The sequence below is a fragment of the Primulina huaijiensis genome, chromosome 12 (genome assembly GCF_012295235.1).
Source record: "Primulina huaijiensis isolate GDHJ02 chromosome 12, ASM1229523v2, whole genome shotgun sequence".
In the NCBI taxonomy this organism is placed as follows: Eukaryota; Viridiplantae; Streptophyta; class Magnoliopsida; order Lamiales; family Gesneriaceae; genus Primulina; species Primulina huaijiensis.
In genome coordinates, this window is record NC_133317.1 from 9,226,229 (window position 1) to 9,244,507 (window position 18,279).

At 41.2% G+C, this 18,279-nt stretch overlaps 2 protein-coding genes across 3 annotated transcripts; one reads left to right on the forward strand and one right to left on the reverse strand.

Annotated features, from left to right (window-relative positions):
- Nucleotides 1–9,343: 9,343 nt before the first annotated feature.
- Nucleotides 9,344–11,128, forward strand: LOC140989345 (inositol-tetrakisphosphate 1-kinase 1). 2 transcript variants are annotated; one of them, XM_073458545.1, is made up of 2 exons: nt 9,344–9,501; nt 9,720–11,128. In XM_073458545.1, the coding sequence occupies exon 2, from the start codon at nt 9,774–9,776 to the stop codon at nt 10,743–10,745; it is 972 nt and encodes a 323-aa protein (XP_073314646.1). In that variant the 5' UTR covers nt 9,344–9,501; nt 9,720–9,773; the 3' UTR covers nt 10,746–11,128. The 2 variants fall into 2 exon arrangements, with proteins under 2 accessions (XP_073314646.1, XP_073314647.1); XM_073458546.1 differs by having other exon boundaries at nt 9,759–11,128.
- Nucleotides 11,129–11,551: 423 nt separating this feature from the next.
- LOC140989916 (protein TORMOZ EMBRYO DEFECTIVE) lies at nt 11,552–17,822 on the reverse strand. The gene is made up of 14 exons (XM_073459452.1): nt 17,447–17,822; nt 17,017–17,199; nt 16,764–16,913; nt 16,310–16,524; nt 15,727–16,012; nt 15,397–15,531; nt 15,133–15,251; nt 14,190–14,346; nt 13,804–14,050; nt 13,633–13,709; nt 12,944–13,063; nt 12,424–12,554; nt 12,161–12,335; nt 11,552–12,093 (listed from the first exon to the last, which is right to left on the reverse strand). Exons 1-14 carry the CDS (start codon nt 17,744–17,746, stop codon nt 11,785–11,787), a joined length of 2,604 nt encoding a protein of 867 aa, XP_073315553.1. The 5' UTR covers nt 17,747–17,822; the 3' UTR covers nt 11,552–11,784.
- Nucleotides 17,823–18,279: the final 457 nt, after the last annotated feature.

The following is an 18,279-nucleotide window of genomic DNA, read 5'->3' on the forward strand; positions in this document are numbered from 1 at the left end:
TTATTGATAAATGACCTTTAAAACCTTAAACATGTCGCAGTCGGAAAACGTTGAATCAAATCCAAAGATTTAAAGCACCTTGTCTGCAAGCATAATGGTAGCATAGAAGGTTTTAACTGTCGTTTTGAAAAACTTAATTTTGGTCAAGCCCTCCATCTCTTTTTCATCATTTCTTATCTTAGATATTGCCTTACCACATCTAATATGTTAAATTTAAATTACATATCATGTCTGGACTAAACTTAAAACCTTTTACTTTCTAGTATTTCTCGCCAAGATTTAACAAATCATTCAAAATTAAGAAAAGTAACTTTATTCTTTTTTTTTTTTTTTTGGAAAAACACAAATCTATTTTGAAGAAATCCTAGCTTTGAAATGATCAAATTTAGTTATCAGCCATCAAAATTTCTGGCTACGATTTTGTTTTCTTACCAGTGTCCTTTTTTTAGTGAAGCAATGATGCTCCAATTGGAATAAAGTGGTTTTCTTTGTGGCACTAGAAAATCGAGGGATGGATTAATTAAGATATATTTTTCAAGTTTTTTTTACATATTGCAGCAGTTTTGTGGCAGATACTGGTTTTTATTTACATTTTTTGAAAGAAAAAAACTTTAGAAATTAGGAAAATAGTGATAATGATAATTAAATTAATGTAATAAGAATGATAAATTTATTAATAATAAATAATAAGAAATAAACTATAAGTAAGAATAATAACAATAACAATTTAATATAATAAGCAATAAGACTAATAATATTATTATGATTATAAAAAATTCCTTATGAGTATTATAAATTTTTTTTTATCTCTACACAATTGTGATTATCATTATTTATATATTATTGGTTTTTAAATTATTCTTATTATTTATTACTATCCTTATCATATATATTACTTTTATTAGTCTTATTATAATTCTTATCATTTTTTCATTATTATTTTCTTACTATTTTATTATTAATCGTTTCATATTATTAAGTATTATTCTTATTTTATCTTGTAATTAATTATAATAAATTAATTCATAAAAAATATTATTAACTTATTTCGTACTTGTTATTATTTTGTTACTAACAATTATTAATGATTTTTATTATCAATTATATTTATTATTCATATTAATAATACTAATATTATTTGGAAAAAACTTAAAAAATACAAGGTGAATTTGGTAACGTGATCGACGAATTAGAATTTGTTATATTTTTTTATAAATGGTTACATTTTGTTATATATCATCAAGTAAAATCTCTATTTTTAATACTTTTTTTAATTAAGGTCACAAGAGGGTATAATGGTAATAAAATCTCCTAATCGTGAAAATGCACACACGAGTAGTGTGAGAAAGCATGAAACCCTGTGTGTGTAGAGAGCCAGTGGGATATTAGAAGTTTAGAACCAAACACATAATAAATGCTGATTAGTTATCAATCCATCTCTTCTCCAATGAACCAGAGAAGAGTTTTATTGGTTAAAGGTTAATAAAGTAATTTTAATTTTCTCTCATATTAACCGTCCAAATTGAGATTTGATAATATTTGGGCCTCAAAGGGATAGATAGGGAATTTCTCACGGGCCAATTGATATATGTCTCCCACTAAAAAATAAAAAATAAAGGTGTCAATTCGAATGTATTGAGAGTTGAGTCGGGTTGAGCGATAGTACTATTTAAAAATTGCTCAAGCCGAATCCAACCAGGACACGAGCCCACCCGAAAATACTCTACCCGAACTCGAACTCGGATCAACCCGATTATCCCGATTTTGAATTTTTTAAATTTTTTTTAAAGAAAATTAAATAAAATTAAAAAAATAATATTTTAATTTAAACACATAATAACAAAATATCCCTCATATATATGATTTAAATTTGAAAGTCTAATAGTAAAAAAAATAAAATACATTTACTAAATCAAATAAACAATTGTTTAGAAATAAAAAATGTTCAAAATAAATATTAAATCATGAAAATTTATGATATAAATACACAATAAATAATTTTTCAGATATACAATATATAAAAATGTAGGCAATATTTATTAATTATATTTTATTAAAAAAATGTAAAATTTTCGGGTCAACCCGGGTTACCCAATCCAACCCGATCACCTTTTTCGGGTCAGCTATGGAATCCAACTCGATCTGACCCGAACCCGAAAATCTCAAACCCAAACCTATTTTTTTGTGTTGAACGGTGTAAAATTGGTGAGTCGTGTCTAATTTTGACACCCTTACTCAAAAACCAGACAAACATGTGTTTAAACCATAATCCTACTGATACCCCATGGATGAGCCCATCAAGATCCGGGCCAAACTCTCGGTCCATATCCAGGGCCCACAGGTGAAGGGCCCATGACAAGCCCAGGCATCCCCCTATAAATACCAGGTTTGAGCGTTCAGTTGAATTATTCACTATATTGTTTTTAGCAGCGCCCTTAGCTGCTCCCCCCATATATCCCCAGTCTCTCACTTGAGCGTCGGAGGGGCTACGCCAGGACACCCTCCTGGCCCCCTTCTAACGGTCTTATTTGTGATTTCAGGCTCTAAACAATTTCAAAACCTGCGTCTGGATTAGTGACACTCGCCAGAATCGGGCCCTAAATTTCCCGTGAGTATCACTTGGCGCCGTCTGTGGGAAACTTTGAGTTGAGACGTAGAGATGGTAGGGAAGAGAGGGAGCGGAAGAGCCACCTCAGCATCATCGCGTCCTCGGAGGGGACCAGAACCATCTCATGTTGAGAAAAGACATGAACAACCGCATTTTGAGACGAGACTGGAACAACCTCGTCAAGAGACAAGAGCCGAGCAGCCCCTTCACGAGACGAGGGTCGAGAAAACCCGTCCCAATGAGAATGTGGAGAACTTGACCCTAAAACAGTTGGGCCAATTTATCACCCAGACAGTGGATGAGGCCATGAAGAGGAATCAAGAGTCTATGTTTGCAGGAGAGCAGGCCGCTCGCCAGGAGCGAGAGGAGAATGTCGAAGCCCACCAGAGCAGGGTTGAAGAGTCACAGCCCCTCCAAAGTGGGGAGATTAGTGAGATGGGGGAGATGTGGAAGGAGATACGGATGTTGAGGCAGTAAGTAGGAAGCAGGGCGTCAGTACGCAAGATAGGAAGTCCTTTTTCACTAGCCATCTTGGAAGAAGGGCTTCCTCCAAATTTTCGACAGTCAAACGTGGGAGAATATGACGGACATACTGACCCCGAAGAACACTTGGGAAGATTTGAGAATGCGGCTCTGTTGCATCAGTATTCAGATGGAGTCAAGTGTAGGGTGTTTCTAGGCACATTGGTGAGGTCAGCCCAGCAATGGTTTAACACCTCGCAGCCCAACTCCCTACGATCTTTCGAGGATTTTTTCGTTGCTTTCTTGCATAGATTCGCTAGCAGCAGAAAGCACCGAAGAAATTATTTAAGCTTGTTTGTGATGAAGCAGCAAGAATCTGAAACTCTGTGAGAATTTATCCGACGTTTCAACGATGCAGTGTTGGCTATACCAGCTGCTTCCCCTGACATCATGATAAGTGCATTTACCCAAGGACTAAGAAGAGGGGAATTCTTTAAATCGTTGGTCAAGAAACCTCCATCAAGTTATGATGGTCTGTTATCTCAGGCGGAAAAATATGTAAATCTAGAGGATGCCCAACGACACAAGAGGATGGAGCAGCGGCCCGGGGGAGGAAGAGTTGAGGGAGCGGAGAGAGGAGAAAGGAAGAGGGGTACAAGGGAAAGGGAGGAGGATAAAGCTAGGGACAGAAGACAGTTCTCATCACATGTTCCTCCCGATAGGAGTCGTGACGAGGTGATGGAGGTGAGGGAGCCCGAGGGGAGGTGGGAGAAGTCGCGAATGGTTAAGAGCAGTGCTAGATTGCCTTCGCGGGACAGACGAGAAGGATCCACATCCGGGAGTCGACCGAAGTCTTGCCCGTCCCCTAGGCGTGGTCAAGGCCCCCCATGGATAAATCTGAGGGTCGGAGAGCAGAGAGGGGAAGGTCGAGGTCAAGATGTTCCTTAGGAGCCCGTCGAACCGAGGAGGAGAATGGATGAGGATAACCACCCTACGAGAGGAATGATTCATATGATCTCGGGGGGTGCTACTGATGGAGACTATGGGCGAGCTTGGAAGGCACATGGGAGAAAATTGGAGAACTTTGAGATATCTAGGGGTTCAAACTTACCACAAGACCCCGTCATCAGCTTTGAGCCAGAAGACCTCCGAGGCGTTGTGACTCCACATAATGATGCCTTGGTGGTGACGACCACCATTGCCAATTATGATGTGGTGAGGATATTTATTGATAATGGAAGCTCCGTGAACGTCTTGTTTAAGAGCACGTTGGATCAAATGAAGATGGAAGGATTTGAGTTTAAGCCGGTATCTACCCCGCTGTATGGGTTTGAAGGACACGCCATCCCGTCTTTGGGTCAAATTGTTCTTCCCCTATCCTTGGGGACTGATCCTCGGCGAGTAACAAAAATGATAGCATTCACCGTGGTGGATAACCCGTCAACGTATAATGGAATTCCAGGACGGCCAGCCCTGAAGGATTTTAGAGCCGTAGCTTCCACTTATCATCAGAAGCTTAAGTTTCCTGTGGGAAAAAGAGTCGGAGTCTTGTGCGGGGACCAAAAAGTCGCAAGCCGTTGTTATGAAAGAATCGTGAAGGAAGAAGACAAGAGAGGTCGCGAGCATTAGCATGGAAGCTTAAGCTCAGTCTTACAGTTGTAGAGTCATTCGGAGAAGCTTTTAAGTGGGTAACTTTGTCCTGTGGAGATACAAGAGGAACAAAGAGGAAAGTTGGAGAATGTGCTGGGTAAGGCTCTAAGGAGGCCCGGGAACGCTTACCACCTTAGAGAATATTAATCTTGACTTTATTTTTGATGTATTTTGTTTCCGAATTTGTCTTACGTTATCAGTTGAAATTTAATAAAGTCAAGTTCTTATATTAAGTTTGTGGATGTTCTTGTATTATGAGAATGATATGAATTAAATTTTTCCTGCTAAGTCATCGCTTAGCAGAGGAGCAGAGTGAAGGAGAAGAATTTTATTTTCCTGCTAAGGCATCGCCTAGCAGAGGAGCAGAGTTGGGGTGGATAAAAATTAAATTTTCCTGCTAAGTCAACGCCTAGCATAGGAGCAGAGTTGGGGAGGAGAAAAATTTTATTTCCCTTCTAAGGCATCGCCTAGCGGAGAAGCAGAGTATCCTGCTAAGGCATCGCCTAGCAGAGGAGCAGAGTTGGGGAGGAGAAAAATTTTGTTTTCCTGCTAAGACATCGCCTAGCAGAGGAGCATAGTATTTTCCTGCTAAGGTATCGCTTAGCAGAAAAGCAGAGTTGAGGTGGAGAAAAATTAAATTTTTCTACTAAGGCGTTGCCTAGCAGAGGAGCAGAGTATTTTCCTGTTAAGGCATCGTCTAACAGAATAGCAGAGTTGGGGAGGAGAAAATTTAATTTTCCTGCTAAGGCAATCGTTTAGCAGAGGAGCAGAGTTGGGGAGGAGCAAAACTGAATTTTCCTGCTAAGGTATCGCCTAGCAGAGGAGCAGAGTTGGGGAGAAGAAAAATTTTATTTTCCTGCTAAGGCATCGCCTAACAGAGGAGTCAGAGCGTGATGAGGTAAAAGTTTATTTTCCTTCTAAGGTGTCGCCTAGCAGAGGAGTTAGAGGGTGAAGGTAGAGAATTTTTATTTTCCTGCTATGGCGTCGCCTAGCAGAGGAGTTAGAGAGGAAAGTGAAGAATTTTTATTTTCCTTCTAAGGCGTCGCCTAACAGAGGAGTTAGAGGGTGAGGGTGGAGAATTTTATTTTCCTGCTAAGGCATCGCCTAGTAGAGGAGAAGAGTTGGAGTGGAGAAAAAATTAAACTTTACCTACTTAGGCTGAGACTAGTAGAAGAGTCAGGGGTGAGGAGGTGAAACTAAAATTTTACCTACTAGGGCTGAGTCTAGTAGAGGAATCAGAGGGTGAGGAGGTTGAAGTTTGATTTTTCTTGTTATGGCCCGGCTTAGCAGAGGAGTTAGGAGATGATGAGGTGAGAGTTTTATTTTCCAGCTAAGGCATCGCCTAGCAGAGGAGTCAGAGGGTGAGGAGGTTGTAGTTTGATTTTCCCTGCTAAAGCCTGGCTTAGCAGAGGAGTTACAAGATGATGAGGTGAGAGTTTTATTTTCCTGCTAAGGCATCACTTAGCAGAGGAGTCAGAGGGTGAGGAGGTTGAAGTTTGATTTTCCCTCCTAAAGCCCGTCTTAGCAGAGGAGTTACGAGATGATGAGGTGAGAGTTTTATTTTTCTGGTAAGGCATCGTCTAGCAGAAGAGTCAGAGGGTGAGGAGGTTAAAGTTTGATTTTCCCTGCTAAAGCCCGGCTTAGCAGAGGAGTTACGAGATGATGAGGTGAGAGTTTTATTTTCCTGCTAAAACATCGCCTAGCAGATGAGTTAGATGGTAAGGAGGTTGAAATTTTATTTTTCCTGCTAAGAACTATTTTAGCAAAGAAGTCAAGGGCACGGGGAAGTGGAAATTATTTTCCTTCAAAAGCTTAGTAGATGACATTGAAGATGGGGGCGACGAGTGCATACCGTGTTAGAAAAATTTATTTGGTTTGTCGTTAACGAACGATGTTTGCCGCTGCGAGGCTTTGCAGGGAGAGGGCGCTGGTGCATGGGCGAGACGCTGTGGGCTAGAAAGTGACGAGTGTGCTGGGGCGAGGTGCTGCGGATGAAGTCGAGGCGAGGGCGCTGGTGCGAAGGTGGAGGCGTGTTGGGGGAGGGTGAAAAACTACGGGTGATTGCTTGGGCGAAGGCACGGTGAAGGCGAGGGTGGAGGCGTGCTGGGCGATGGTGATGGCTTGGGCGAGGGTGCTGGTGCGTGGGCGAGGCGTTGTGGGATATAATGTGGCGAGTGTGCTAGGGCGAGGTGCTGCGGATGAAGTCGATGGGAGGGCGCTGGTGCGTGGGCGAGAATGTGGCGAGTGTGCTGGGGCGAGGCGCTGTGGATGAAGTCGAGGCGAGGGGACTGGCAATTGCAAGGCATGCAGGCGAGAGACAAACAAGGCGAGGGGCTTGGGCGTGGCGTGTGGTTGGGCCAGAGGCGAGCAGAGTGGTGCGGGCGAGGGGCGAGGGGGGCAAGGGACGAGCGTGGATGGACAAGGCGCTGGACAGGTGCTGCGGCGAGCAATCACCCGTAGGCTTGCGTGCGAAGGTGATGATTTGCGAGGTAGGTGGCGTGGATGGAAGGGCGGAGGTGCGGCTGGCCAGAAGAGTGCAGCGGCGTGGCGAGCGCTGGACGGCTGGGCGTGGCTAGAATGCAAAGGGCGAGGCTGTCGAGGTGGCTAGGGCTGCAGGCGTGGCACGGGCGGCGGTTGGTGAAGGTGATGATTGGCGCGGGCGGTGATTAGCGGGGTGAAATTGTCCTGAGCCTGAAATCACAAATAAGACCGTTAGAAGGGGGCCAGAGGGTGTCCTGGCGTAGCTCCTCCGACGCTCAAGTCAGAGATTGAGGATATATGGGGGAAGCAGCTAAGGGCGGTGCTAAAAACAATATAGTGAATATCTTATCATATACTCAAATCTGGTATTTATCCATCCACGCTCAAACCAGCGCCTTGTCCATCCACGCTCAAACCAGCGCGCGCGCCTGACATGCCTCGCCCATGCGCGCTCTCGTCTGCTCGCACGCAAGCCTCCGCCCCGCATCTCAAGCTCGCTCCACCGTAGTTCTTCGCTCTCACTCGCCTGCACAGCATCGCGCGTCCACCATCGCCTGACATGCCTCGCCCACGCGCTCGCTCTCGCTCTCTCTCATCTGCTCGCCGCAGCACCTGTCCAGCGCCTTGTCCATCCACGCTCATCCCTTGCTCCCCTCGCCCCTCGCCCGCACCACTCTGCTCGCCTCTCGCCCAACCACACGCCACGCCCTAGCCCCTCGCCTTGTTCGCCTCTCGTCTGCACGCCTTGCACTTGCCAGTCCCCTCGCCTCGACTTCATCCACAGCGCCTTGCCCCAGCACACTCGCCACATTCTCGCCCACAGTGTCTCGCCCACGCACCAGCGCCCTCGCCTCAACTTCATCCGCAGCACCTCGCCCCAGCACACTCGCCACATTCTAGCCCACAACGTCTCGACCACGCACCAGCGCCCTCGCCCAAGCCATCACCCTCGCCCAGCACGCCTCCACCCTCGCCCTCACCGTGCCTTCGCCCAAGCAATCACCCGTAGTTTTTCACCCTCGCCCAGCACGCCTCCACCTTCGCACCAGCGCCCTCGCCTCGACTTCATCCGCAACACCTCGCCCCAGCACACTCGCCACTTTCTAGCCCACAGCGTCTCGCCCATGCACCAGCGCCCTCGCCCTGCAAAGCCTTGCCCTCCGTCCCTTGTGAATGATTGTGTGATTTCTGAAGAGCTTTTGGGGGCAACCTCCCGACCTGACCGGGCAGGTCGATCCTTGCGACCTGACCGGGCAGGTCGATCCCTGCGACCTGACCGATCAGGTTAATTCTCGTAATTTTCGCAGCGGCAAACATCGTTCGTTAACGACAAACGAAATAAATTTTTCTAATACGGTACGTCCTCATCGCCAATAAACAAGGACAACACAATTAATCGAACTTTGAACCTACGATTCAGTTCGACTCGGGAGGGGGAGACTGGTGATACCCCATAGATGTGTCCATCAAGATCCGGCCCATATCTAAGGCCCACAGGTGAAGGGCCCATGACAAGCCCAGACATCCCCTATAAATACCAGGTTTGAGCGTTCAGTTGAATTATTCACTATATTGTTTTTAGCAGCGCCCTTAGCTGCTCCCTCCATATATCCTCAGTCTCTGACTTGAGCGTCGGAGGGGCTACGCCAGGACACCCTCCTGGCCCCCTTCTAACGGTCTTATTTGTGATTTCAGGCTCATGATAATTTCAAAACCTGCGTCTGGATTAGTGACACTCGCCGGAATCAGACCCTAAATTTCTCGTGAGTATCACCTACTCTAATAATTTATACCGAAATGTGTTCTTTATCAAATAAATTTTGTATCGAGTTATTTTTCAAATACTTTATCCGTTATATATACTAGTCGAATGAAACATACATTGTGTATTATATACACAAATATTATGTATGATTTGAACGTAATCAATATATTTATATTTTTAAAATATTTTGATATAAATGATATTTGTAAAATGTATTTTCGTCTTGATCCGGTTTATAAAAAAATATTACTCAGATCTCGCTGTACTTGGTCAAATTTTTTTATAGAAATAATAATAATTTTTTAAATATAAAATGTAAAAAAAAAAACAAATAAAAAATCTGCACTAATATTTTAATATATAATAATTAAACCGCTTCATTCCCAGTGCATTCTTCTTCGGGCCTCTTGCCGCGAGCTTACGTCTGATGCTGCATGTTCATTGTTATCTCCGCCGTCTCCTCCTCCTGAATCGCATCACTTTTGTATCACCGTTACCGTGTTCCGTTGATCTCTGCGACGGAGATTGATCAGAGGTGCGGGATTCTGTGTCCTTTTTTTATTTTGATTTTTCATTCTTTTGATTTTTCTTGATAAAATTCTACTGGGTATCTGTATTCGATTGAAAAATGTGCTCTTTTATGACTCAAGATCTTTACGGAATGATTAGATTGTGGGATTTCTCAATTTGGTTTTTTATTTTCTTGTTCGTCGAAACTTCTGATATTGTTTACATGGATTGATCCTTATTCAGGATTCCGTTTGTGTTCGTTTTGTTATTCTTCTGCTTCAGATAGTTTGAGTTACCATGTCTTCCGAGAAAGATGTTAAAAGATACCGCGTAGGATATGCCCTCGCACCCAAGAAAGTGCAGAGCTTCATTCAACCCTCCCTTGTTCACACTGCTGAGCAAGTAGGAATTGACCTAGTTCACATCCACCTCGACAAATCTTTGATTGAACAGGGCCCATTTGATTGCCTCATCCACAAGTTATATGGCCCCGAATGGACCCATCAACTCCTAGAATTCCATTCGCAAAACCCCCAAGTCATCATCATTGATTCTCCTGATGCGATCGAGCGGGTTCACAGTCGGATTTCCATGCTTCAAGTCGTACAAGAGCTGAGTATAAGTCATAAAATCTCACTGGGGATTCCGAAGCAGGTGTTTGTGGAAAGTCATGAATCGGTATTTGATTGTGTTAAATCAGAAGGCATGAACTTCCCAGTGATAGCAAAGCCTTTTGTGGCAGATGGAAGCGCTGCCTCGCATCAAATGTGGCTAGTTTTTCGAGAAACGGGTTTGAAGGAGTTGAAGCTAAACACCTCATTTGTGTTACAGGAGTTTGTGAACCATGGAGGGGTGATTTTCAAAGTCTATGTGGCTGGCAAGCATGTGACTTGTGTGAAACGAGGTTCCTTGCCGGATATTGAGATAAATAAAGTGTGTAAGTCGGAAAATTTATTGCCATTTTCACAAATATCGAATTTGACAGCTCATGCTCCAAGTGATGAGAGTGTGACAAGGCTAATTGAAGCCACTGAAATGCCTCCATCTAGTTTTCTGAATGAAGTGGCTACTGGTTTGAGGCAAGCTCTGAGATTGAATCTTTTTAACTTTGATATGATAAGGGACAGTAGGACTGATGACCGTTATCTCGTAATCGATGTAAATTACTTTCCTGGATACGCAAAGATGCCAGATTATGAGAAAATTTTGACTGATTTTTTTCTTGACCTTGTGGAACCAAAGGTAAGTGATAGCTGCGAATCGTCCTAGTTTTGTCAAGTCATCTTGGAAGTTTTGTGACGCTGCGGGCCAAAAGTAGTGATGATTAAAAATACTGACATTTATTTTTGAACTTCCTGAGTTGACGTCTAACAAATTCATGTAGAAACAGGTATTTGGATGGTACGATGGATGCATTGAATCTTCAAACTTTTGTTTTGTTTTTATTTCAATGCATATGATTGTTTTCGTAGTCTTTGGAGTTGCTAATAAAAACGTCTCAACTTGTCATTACATTCTGGATGTCAAAGCTTGCACAGGGTTTTAAGTATTAGAATGGTGGGCATGCATGCGATACTTCCGCCACATTGTCATGTTTTCTTCCCTTGTCCACCATTTTCGATTTTATTGTTGCGACTTTTAAGGCTAATTGATTTACTGGCCGATATCCGTTTTCTGGGAAAGCAATGTGTCGGATATTGTTATTATGGGAAAACAATGTATTATTGCTTCTGATGATGCTCTTAACAAGTTTAGGTTAAAAACAACTGGCTGAACATAGCCTTAGCATTATATGAGAGCTATCGTCCCTCCCAGCGAGAGTGGCTTGGCTTATCGTCCTCTTATTCCTCTCATACCTTCTATTTATGTTGACTCTTAATACAAGCCCTTAAATGTCTTTATTGTCACGTTGTGTCCCCGGTCTTGGGGATGGCATGCCTTTGTTCTGAAATTAGTAATAAAAGATTTTAAAGAAGTTTGTTAGCTGGGCACGAAAATGTGGAATGTGGATACCACAATCATCCCATTATACACAATATTGAGAGAAATAAGATGATTTAATAACAAATTCAAAAATTAAATTTCACAGTTGGTCATCCCTCTAATACAACGTCAGACAAAATCGTCCTCCTAAGATGTGTGCACTGTGCCTCCCACATCCTCACTTGACAAAATTGCCAGGACTCTTTGATATACATAAAGCAGATGGTGGAATGGCTATATGAAGTTTTTCTTTAATAAGCACCATCTGTCCTTTAGATGGGTTCCTAAAATACATGAGTGAAGCACTTGCGTCCACGTGCAATCACTATATGGCAGTGGCAGCAACGCTTTTGTAAGCCACCTTCGATTTTTTCTGTTGCTCGTCTTGAGATTTCTGCGATTTCCGCTTCTTTCTTGATGAAACTGCAGCTGGTATAGGCTCTTCTTCCGTAATGTCAGAGTGATTCGTATCTTCATCTCTTGACTCTGTATCCATTCCTTCAGGTTCGAGAACTGACATTTCAGCTAGTGTATAGTCAAAGAGGAAAGTGTTGCTTTCCAACTTGTCTACTCTACTGAAATGCCTCTGAGAATAAGGAATAAGACCTTCAAGCAGTTCCCCGATGCCCTTTATCTGAAACCACATTAGTAGTTAAAGATCTGACAGCGAGGCTTTCATAAAAGTACCAGAAAATAACTACCTCAATAATTTCCGTAGGCGGGATGGCGCTAAATAAACGAGACAACACACAGTGCGCTACGTGACATAGTTTTGGCTTCGTGTTCCAATCTCTTATATACTCCAGAAGTTTGTGCAACTCTTCCTTGCTAAGAGGACCCAGAGCTTTTTCAATCTGAGATTTGCCATCCGTCTTCCTGTTAAGAAAAGGCAAGTTCTTGTAGACAATCTAGATACATGCATTGCCGAGCAGGAATATTGTAGCAATAAAAATCAACATTTCACCTGCAGAGCTCACTAAATAACTCGAACAGTTTGTGAGGTCTCCGAAGTTCAAATGCAAGCTGGATGGCTTTGATGTAGTCGGCATCAAAAACAGCATTCTCTAGTTCTTGCCCCCTCAAAACACCTTCCTCCTGCAACCGCAATATGATAATCCTCCACTCAGATCCCCGTGATTATAAATCCAACCCACTCACATGGAAGATTTATTTAACACGAGAAGTATATTTAAGAATCGCTGCGTTTCATAAATAGGATGCATTACACCAACTTGTTTAAAAATTTAAAATGGTTTTACGAGATTCAGCTCAGTCCAGCTCTAGCCAGAGGAAACCTTCGCAAGGCACAGCCACATTTTGTGCAAGTTCTTTTTTATGCGATATGTAACATTGAACACTCAAAAACTCCACCGAAAAGGCAGTAAAATATGAGATAATTTATTCCCACAAATAGCCATTCGCATTAAGCATAAATTATAGTCTCATGAATCAAGAAACTTTAATTTGAGAATGAACCGGCTCACTTCTTTGCGAAAGGCTTCCTCTTTATCTGCAGCCGTAGAGTCATGCCACAAATTAATAACTGCGTCACCACCACCTGTTGCAATTATTTCTGTCTTCTTACCTACAGCCAATGCCCAAATCTGCACACAAGAGTGATGAGAAGCGAAAGAGAAAAACACAACGAGACTAGGCAAAAAATGACACTGGGAAAACAATGATACATACACTTCACCTCCAATGCTAAAAAAATTGGATCGAAATAAAAAGACACGTACAGTTGAGAAACATAACATGAAATATCACATATTCTTCATTATCCAACAAGTTGAGATCAATCCGCAAAAATAATCCCTTTCTTTACCAGACATCTAATTCACCCTTTGTTTCTGTTTTGGCAGATGTTTCTGACAATTATCATTCGAACTTCAATGATACACAATTTTTCAGACAGGTTGGTTGCTGTTTAAAAAAGACTCGTTGACGATCAATAGAAGAAAGGACTTTGTCATAGCATTGGTGTCTTTTAAGAGGACCAGACTTTGAAATTGTGCTGCTTGAAATAGCAGCCAAACCAAGACAGGAGTGTGATACGATTTAACATGATCCACACATCTAGATACCATCACTCCAAATCTAGTGTTATTTGATAAAATCAAGAAATGGAAACGACAAAGAGGTCATTTGAGATTTAAAGAGTTCAACTCAGTACCTTGTCCTCATGTTGATCATAAGTAGCCACACATTCGTTTGTTTTAACAGTCCATAGCTTCACCAAGCCGTCCGCACCTTATAGGAGAAAAATTTGTTCACAGATCAAAATCAAAACAAAGTATTGGATTATGCGCAGAAAATTAAGAACAGAATCGACAGGTTAGATTACCGCAAGAAACAAATTGGGTTCCACATGTGACAAATGATGCCCTAATCACACTTGATGTGTGTCCTTCAAATGTTTTTAAACACGAACCATCAGAGATTGACCATATTCTTATCGTCTTATCACCAGAAGCTGTTATGACACATTGGTCAACTGGAGAAAACTCCACAGACCAAATTCCCCTTTTATGTCCTTTAAGGACAACCACAGAAACCAGTTCTGGGAGCCTCCATACGCAAGCTGTACGGTCCTGAATATGATGGGTTGGGGGGGGGGGGGGGGGGTGTTGAAAACAATAAGATTCCTTCTGTTGTTTCTTGATCCATTGAGAAATGTCCTTGTAGTAATTTCAGAACCAAGGTAGTTTAAATGAAATTTCTCTTATTAACCTGGGAGCCACTACAAATGAGACTGTCATTGGGTGCAACTGCTAACGAGTTGATATCTTTGTCATGGGCCGCTACAACTGCTTTCACTTTCAAGTTGGAAACATCTTTTACATCATCAGAAACTCCATCTAAGCTCCACACTTTAAGTGTACGATCACTAAACCAAAGGTAATGCCAGAAAAAAACATACACAGTTAAGAGAACAGGGGCCAGGAATGCCAGAAATAATTATAGCATACAAATTAGATTAATGGATTTAAAAATAAACAACACAACTAAACTCATTTAACAGGCTTCTCTACAGTATTTAGATCTCAGGACAGTGAATCAAATCAAAGGGAACTGCAAATTGTCATGTCACATCAGAAGAATTAAAAATATTGAACTAATCCCAGAAATTGCTGAATTCTAGAAAGAAAACAAAAATGTAGCATATTTGAAACAAAAAAGTTAAATGCTCTATTAAAAATAAGCAAACTACGCAATCCCATTACAAAAACAACTGCGAAAAGTATTGTAACAAAAAGGTAGAACTACAGGCATTCCATTATATGGCCAAAACATGATAAGTTAAATTTTTTCCCAAAACTAGGTTTAATAATACATCCCACGTCGAGTTAATAAACTAACCCCACAGGCATACTTTCAGTTCAACACTGAGTCAAAATGCTACCAAATTCTGCTTTCAAGCAAAGGCACTCGTTGGAGCTGTGTGTGCATAGCAATCTGGAAATACTGTTGCTCTTATTACCCAATTCCAGGAGGTATTAAATAGGTATTATCATTAAAAAGTAGCCAGGAAATACTAGATGTCAACAATGGGCCTCCTATTTTACATACAATATAATAGACAGAAACTCTTTATAAATCAAATCCATACACACATCATGTAAGACCAGTCATAAAACAAGGCACCTTCGATCAGAAAATCTGAACTATTTACCTACTGCCGCTAACAAAAAAGTTCCGGTTTTTCTTTGAAAAAGCAACAGCACCAACAGCTCCCATATGACCCATGCCAACTCCAATGCAGCATCTGCTTTGGGAATCCCACAGCCTAACCTATGAAGATAGCAGAATCAGCATCTAAACATGTATTCTCAAATAAAAAAGGAGTTGTAAGTCTGGACTGGCATAAAAGTATAAAAGCAGGACGTCTACTCAGGTGACAGAAATGATTTTAATAATGCTTCAACCTAAAACTCACATTGTTATCCTTGCTTCCAGTAACTATAAGTGTTCTTCCAGGACTTTGGACACAGGTATCAAGGCATAGAACTACATCAGTATGGCCAGACAATACATAGGAACATGACATCGATGCCAGATCATATACTCGTACCTGCACATTGATAATTTAATGCAAAGACCAAGAAAGAGTAATGAAACCACAATATCACATCCATCTGTTCAGTAATCCTTTAAAATGGAAGCCTGGGACAAGGATTTCATCCTTATGGCAAAAGCACTCATCACAGAATCAAGCATTAATATTGATAGAATGATGCCACCAAGAGAGAATTTGGAAAAAATTTACCTGCTCTACACTGGTAGCAACTGCAAGGAATTGTTCTTCTTCACCCAAAAACTTCATATCAGAAATCTCTTCATTGTATCCAATAAACCTTTTGCTCAGGGTTAAATTCAGACCAACTTCAGAATGTTCTTCCAAAACATAGATGAGAAACTGCTGGTCAGCTGTAACACAGAGCAATCCCTGACCTAATGGTAGAATCAAAGCTGATGTAAAACCCCTCTTAACATCCTCTTTGTCCATAATAATAGTAACGTCAGAAGATTTCTGCTCAAAAAGGAGTACTGCCCTGTACAGAATTATAGAAGTTCAATATTCATTTACAAGAATGATAGGATGAACTCTTTAATCAAGATAGAATTACAGTGACCAGGAAATATCTTTTGAGCAGTCACGTGGAATTTTAAATGAACAATCGATGACCAAAGTATCAAAAGAGTTTAATCGAGGACCATGCAACAGCAAATGAAATTATACATGAACAACAGGTATCCTACAGGAGATCCAATGAAACACGCTCTCTACTCTATGTAAATATCTCATAGAATGTCAATATCTGAAATATTCTTGGTATTAGATGTCCTACCCATCTGAATTCCATATCTTCACAATCCCACGCTCACCAACAGTTATAAATGGAATAGGTGATAAGCCTTTCTTCTTCCCATGTTTCTTTATTGATGACGACAAACATGAGGCAAAAGGGGATGCAGAATCTATTGTGCACACTGCTTCTATTGCCTCGTATGTCGGTACAGTAGTTGCACAAGTATAATTGTGTAGGTTCCACACATTCACAACCTGAAATCATTAGAGTGTGTAACATATGAGCCAGAAAAGAAGTGGCAAACATAGGTCAAGCTAAACTGTTCAATGCAGAGCACAAGTAAAGTGTGTTCATATAGTATTCAAGAATCTTAGCTAGATTATTCAAGTACAATATTTCCAATTCTGGCTAATCATTTTCAGCTAGCAGTAGTTTTTTCTTTCCATTCAGAACCGACTGCACTAATTAAGCACGCATAAAAACACTAACATGCCTTGTCTCTTCCAGCAGTAAGCAAGGCCCATCCATCTTCAGCTATTGCAATCGAAGTAACCACTGACTGATGTTTTTCTAGAGTTGCTACGCACTTTTTGCTAGTAAGATCCCACACTCTTACAGTAGCATCATCACCACCTGAGAAAAGCTGTCCATAAAACCAAGCATAATGCATAGTTTTCCCCAAATACCCATGAGCGGTCATTAGACACCAACAAGAGTAGGACAAATTTTAATCAAAAGGAACTCACAAGTAAGCGGCTCGGGTCAGGGTGGAACTTAATACTGGTTACCACGCCTTTATGCCCCTTGAAATAATGGGTGCAGAATCCTCCATCCACGTCCCACACCTGCACTTTCTTATCAGCCCCTGCTGTAGCCAGCAATCCCCCAGAGGCATGGCAAGCCATTCCCATCACAGGCCCTTCGTGCCCCTATTTCCAACACAACAAAGTAAAGAATTTGATAGGTTGAAAACCATGTGGATCGCATGTTCAGCTCTAAAGAATCAAACTTGTAGCCGTAGGATCATAATTTTTTTAAAAAAACTCAACCTAAAATCAAGTGAAAGAATTAGGTCACGCGTTAGCACACAACCTAAAGGCAAAGCTGATTTCAAATTTGATGCTTCAATTTCACAACACCATGTGACAAAAAACAATTTTGTTTAATAAAAAGTACCTTCCAGGAGCGGATGCATTTGAGAGAAACAAGGTCCCAGACTCGAATTTGACGGCTGTGGCTGGTGGAGAAAAGAAAATTATCATTAGGGCTCAATACGAGAGCCGTAACAGGCTCTGCATCACCATCAATGGTTGATTTGATGGAAGCATTGGAAGAATCAATAATCTTCAAAGCATCGTCACAGGCGCAGACGAAGAACGAGCCGTCGGATGATACAACGTAAGGTCCTCCGGTATAGAATTGCTGAAGCGAGTTAACGCAACGGTAGTTCTTCTTCAGAGTCACCGCCGACGCCATGATTGGATTATTACTGGCGAACTAGGGTTTGAGCATAACATCCTATATCTTTAAACCCTAAACCAATACTCCTTATTCTACAGTTTTTCATAGTTATTTTTTTAAATTATTTATTCAATAATTTTTAAAAATTAATTTATGAGATTATTTTATTCTATTCATCATAACCATCAAAATTGACAAATATTTTATAAACGTTTTTAGTATTTTATAAATAAAAAATTAAAATATATTGTGTTTGGACAATATTTTTTAAAAAATTTATAATTTTTGTTTAAAAAATTAATTATTCTCTAAGAATAATTTTAAAAGAATAACTGAAAAATATTTTTTGATATTTTTAGAATAAAAAACACAAGTCAAACGAAAAATAAATCGAGTCATATTGTAAACGGATCCTTGCTTTTCCGAACTGTCTCTCTAATTTTCATACTCTAGACCATCGAGGCCCTCACTTTTTTCTCTCAATCCTTTCCATCGGCAGTCCGCTGCCACCACTCCCAATACTGAATTGGGATTTTGATTTTGACTAA

Bases quoted from the DNA above. Each gene is read 5' to 3' on its own strand.
- LOC140989345 (XM_073458545.1), top strand. From the start codon at position 9,774: ATGTCTTCCGAGAAAGATGTTAAAAGATACCGCGTAGGATATGCCCTC.
- LOC140989916 (XM_073459452.1), bottom strand. From the start codon at position 17,746: ATGGCGTCGGCGGTGACTCTGAAGAAGAACTACCGTTGCGTTAACTCG. The intron at 16,914-17,016 runs GTGAGTTCCTTT...TTTTATGGACAG, and splicing joins CTGACCCGAGCCGCTTACTT to CTTTTCTCAGGTGGTGATGA. The intron at 12,094-12,160 runs GTAGTTATTTTC...ATGTGGTTTCAG, and splicing joins CGCCTACGGAAATTATTGAG to ATAAAGGGCATCGGGGAACT.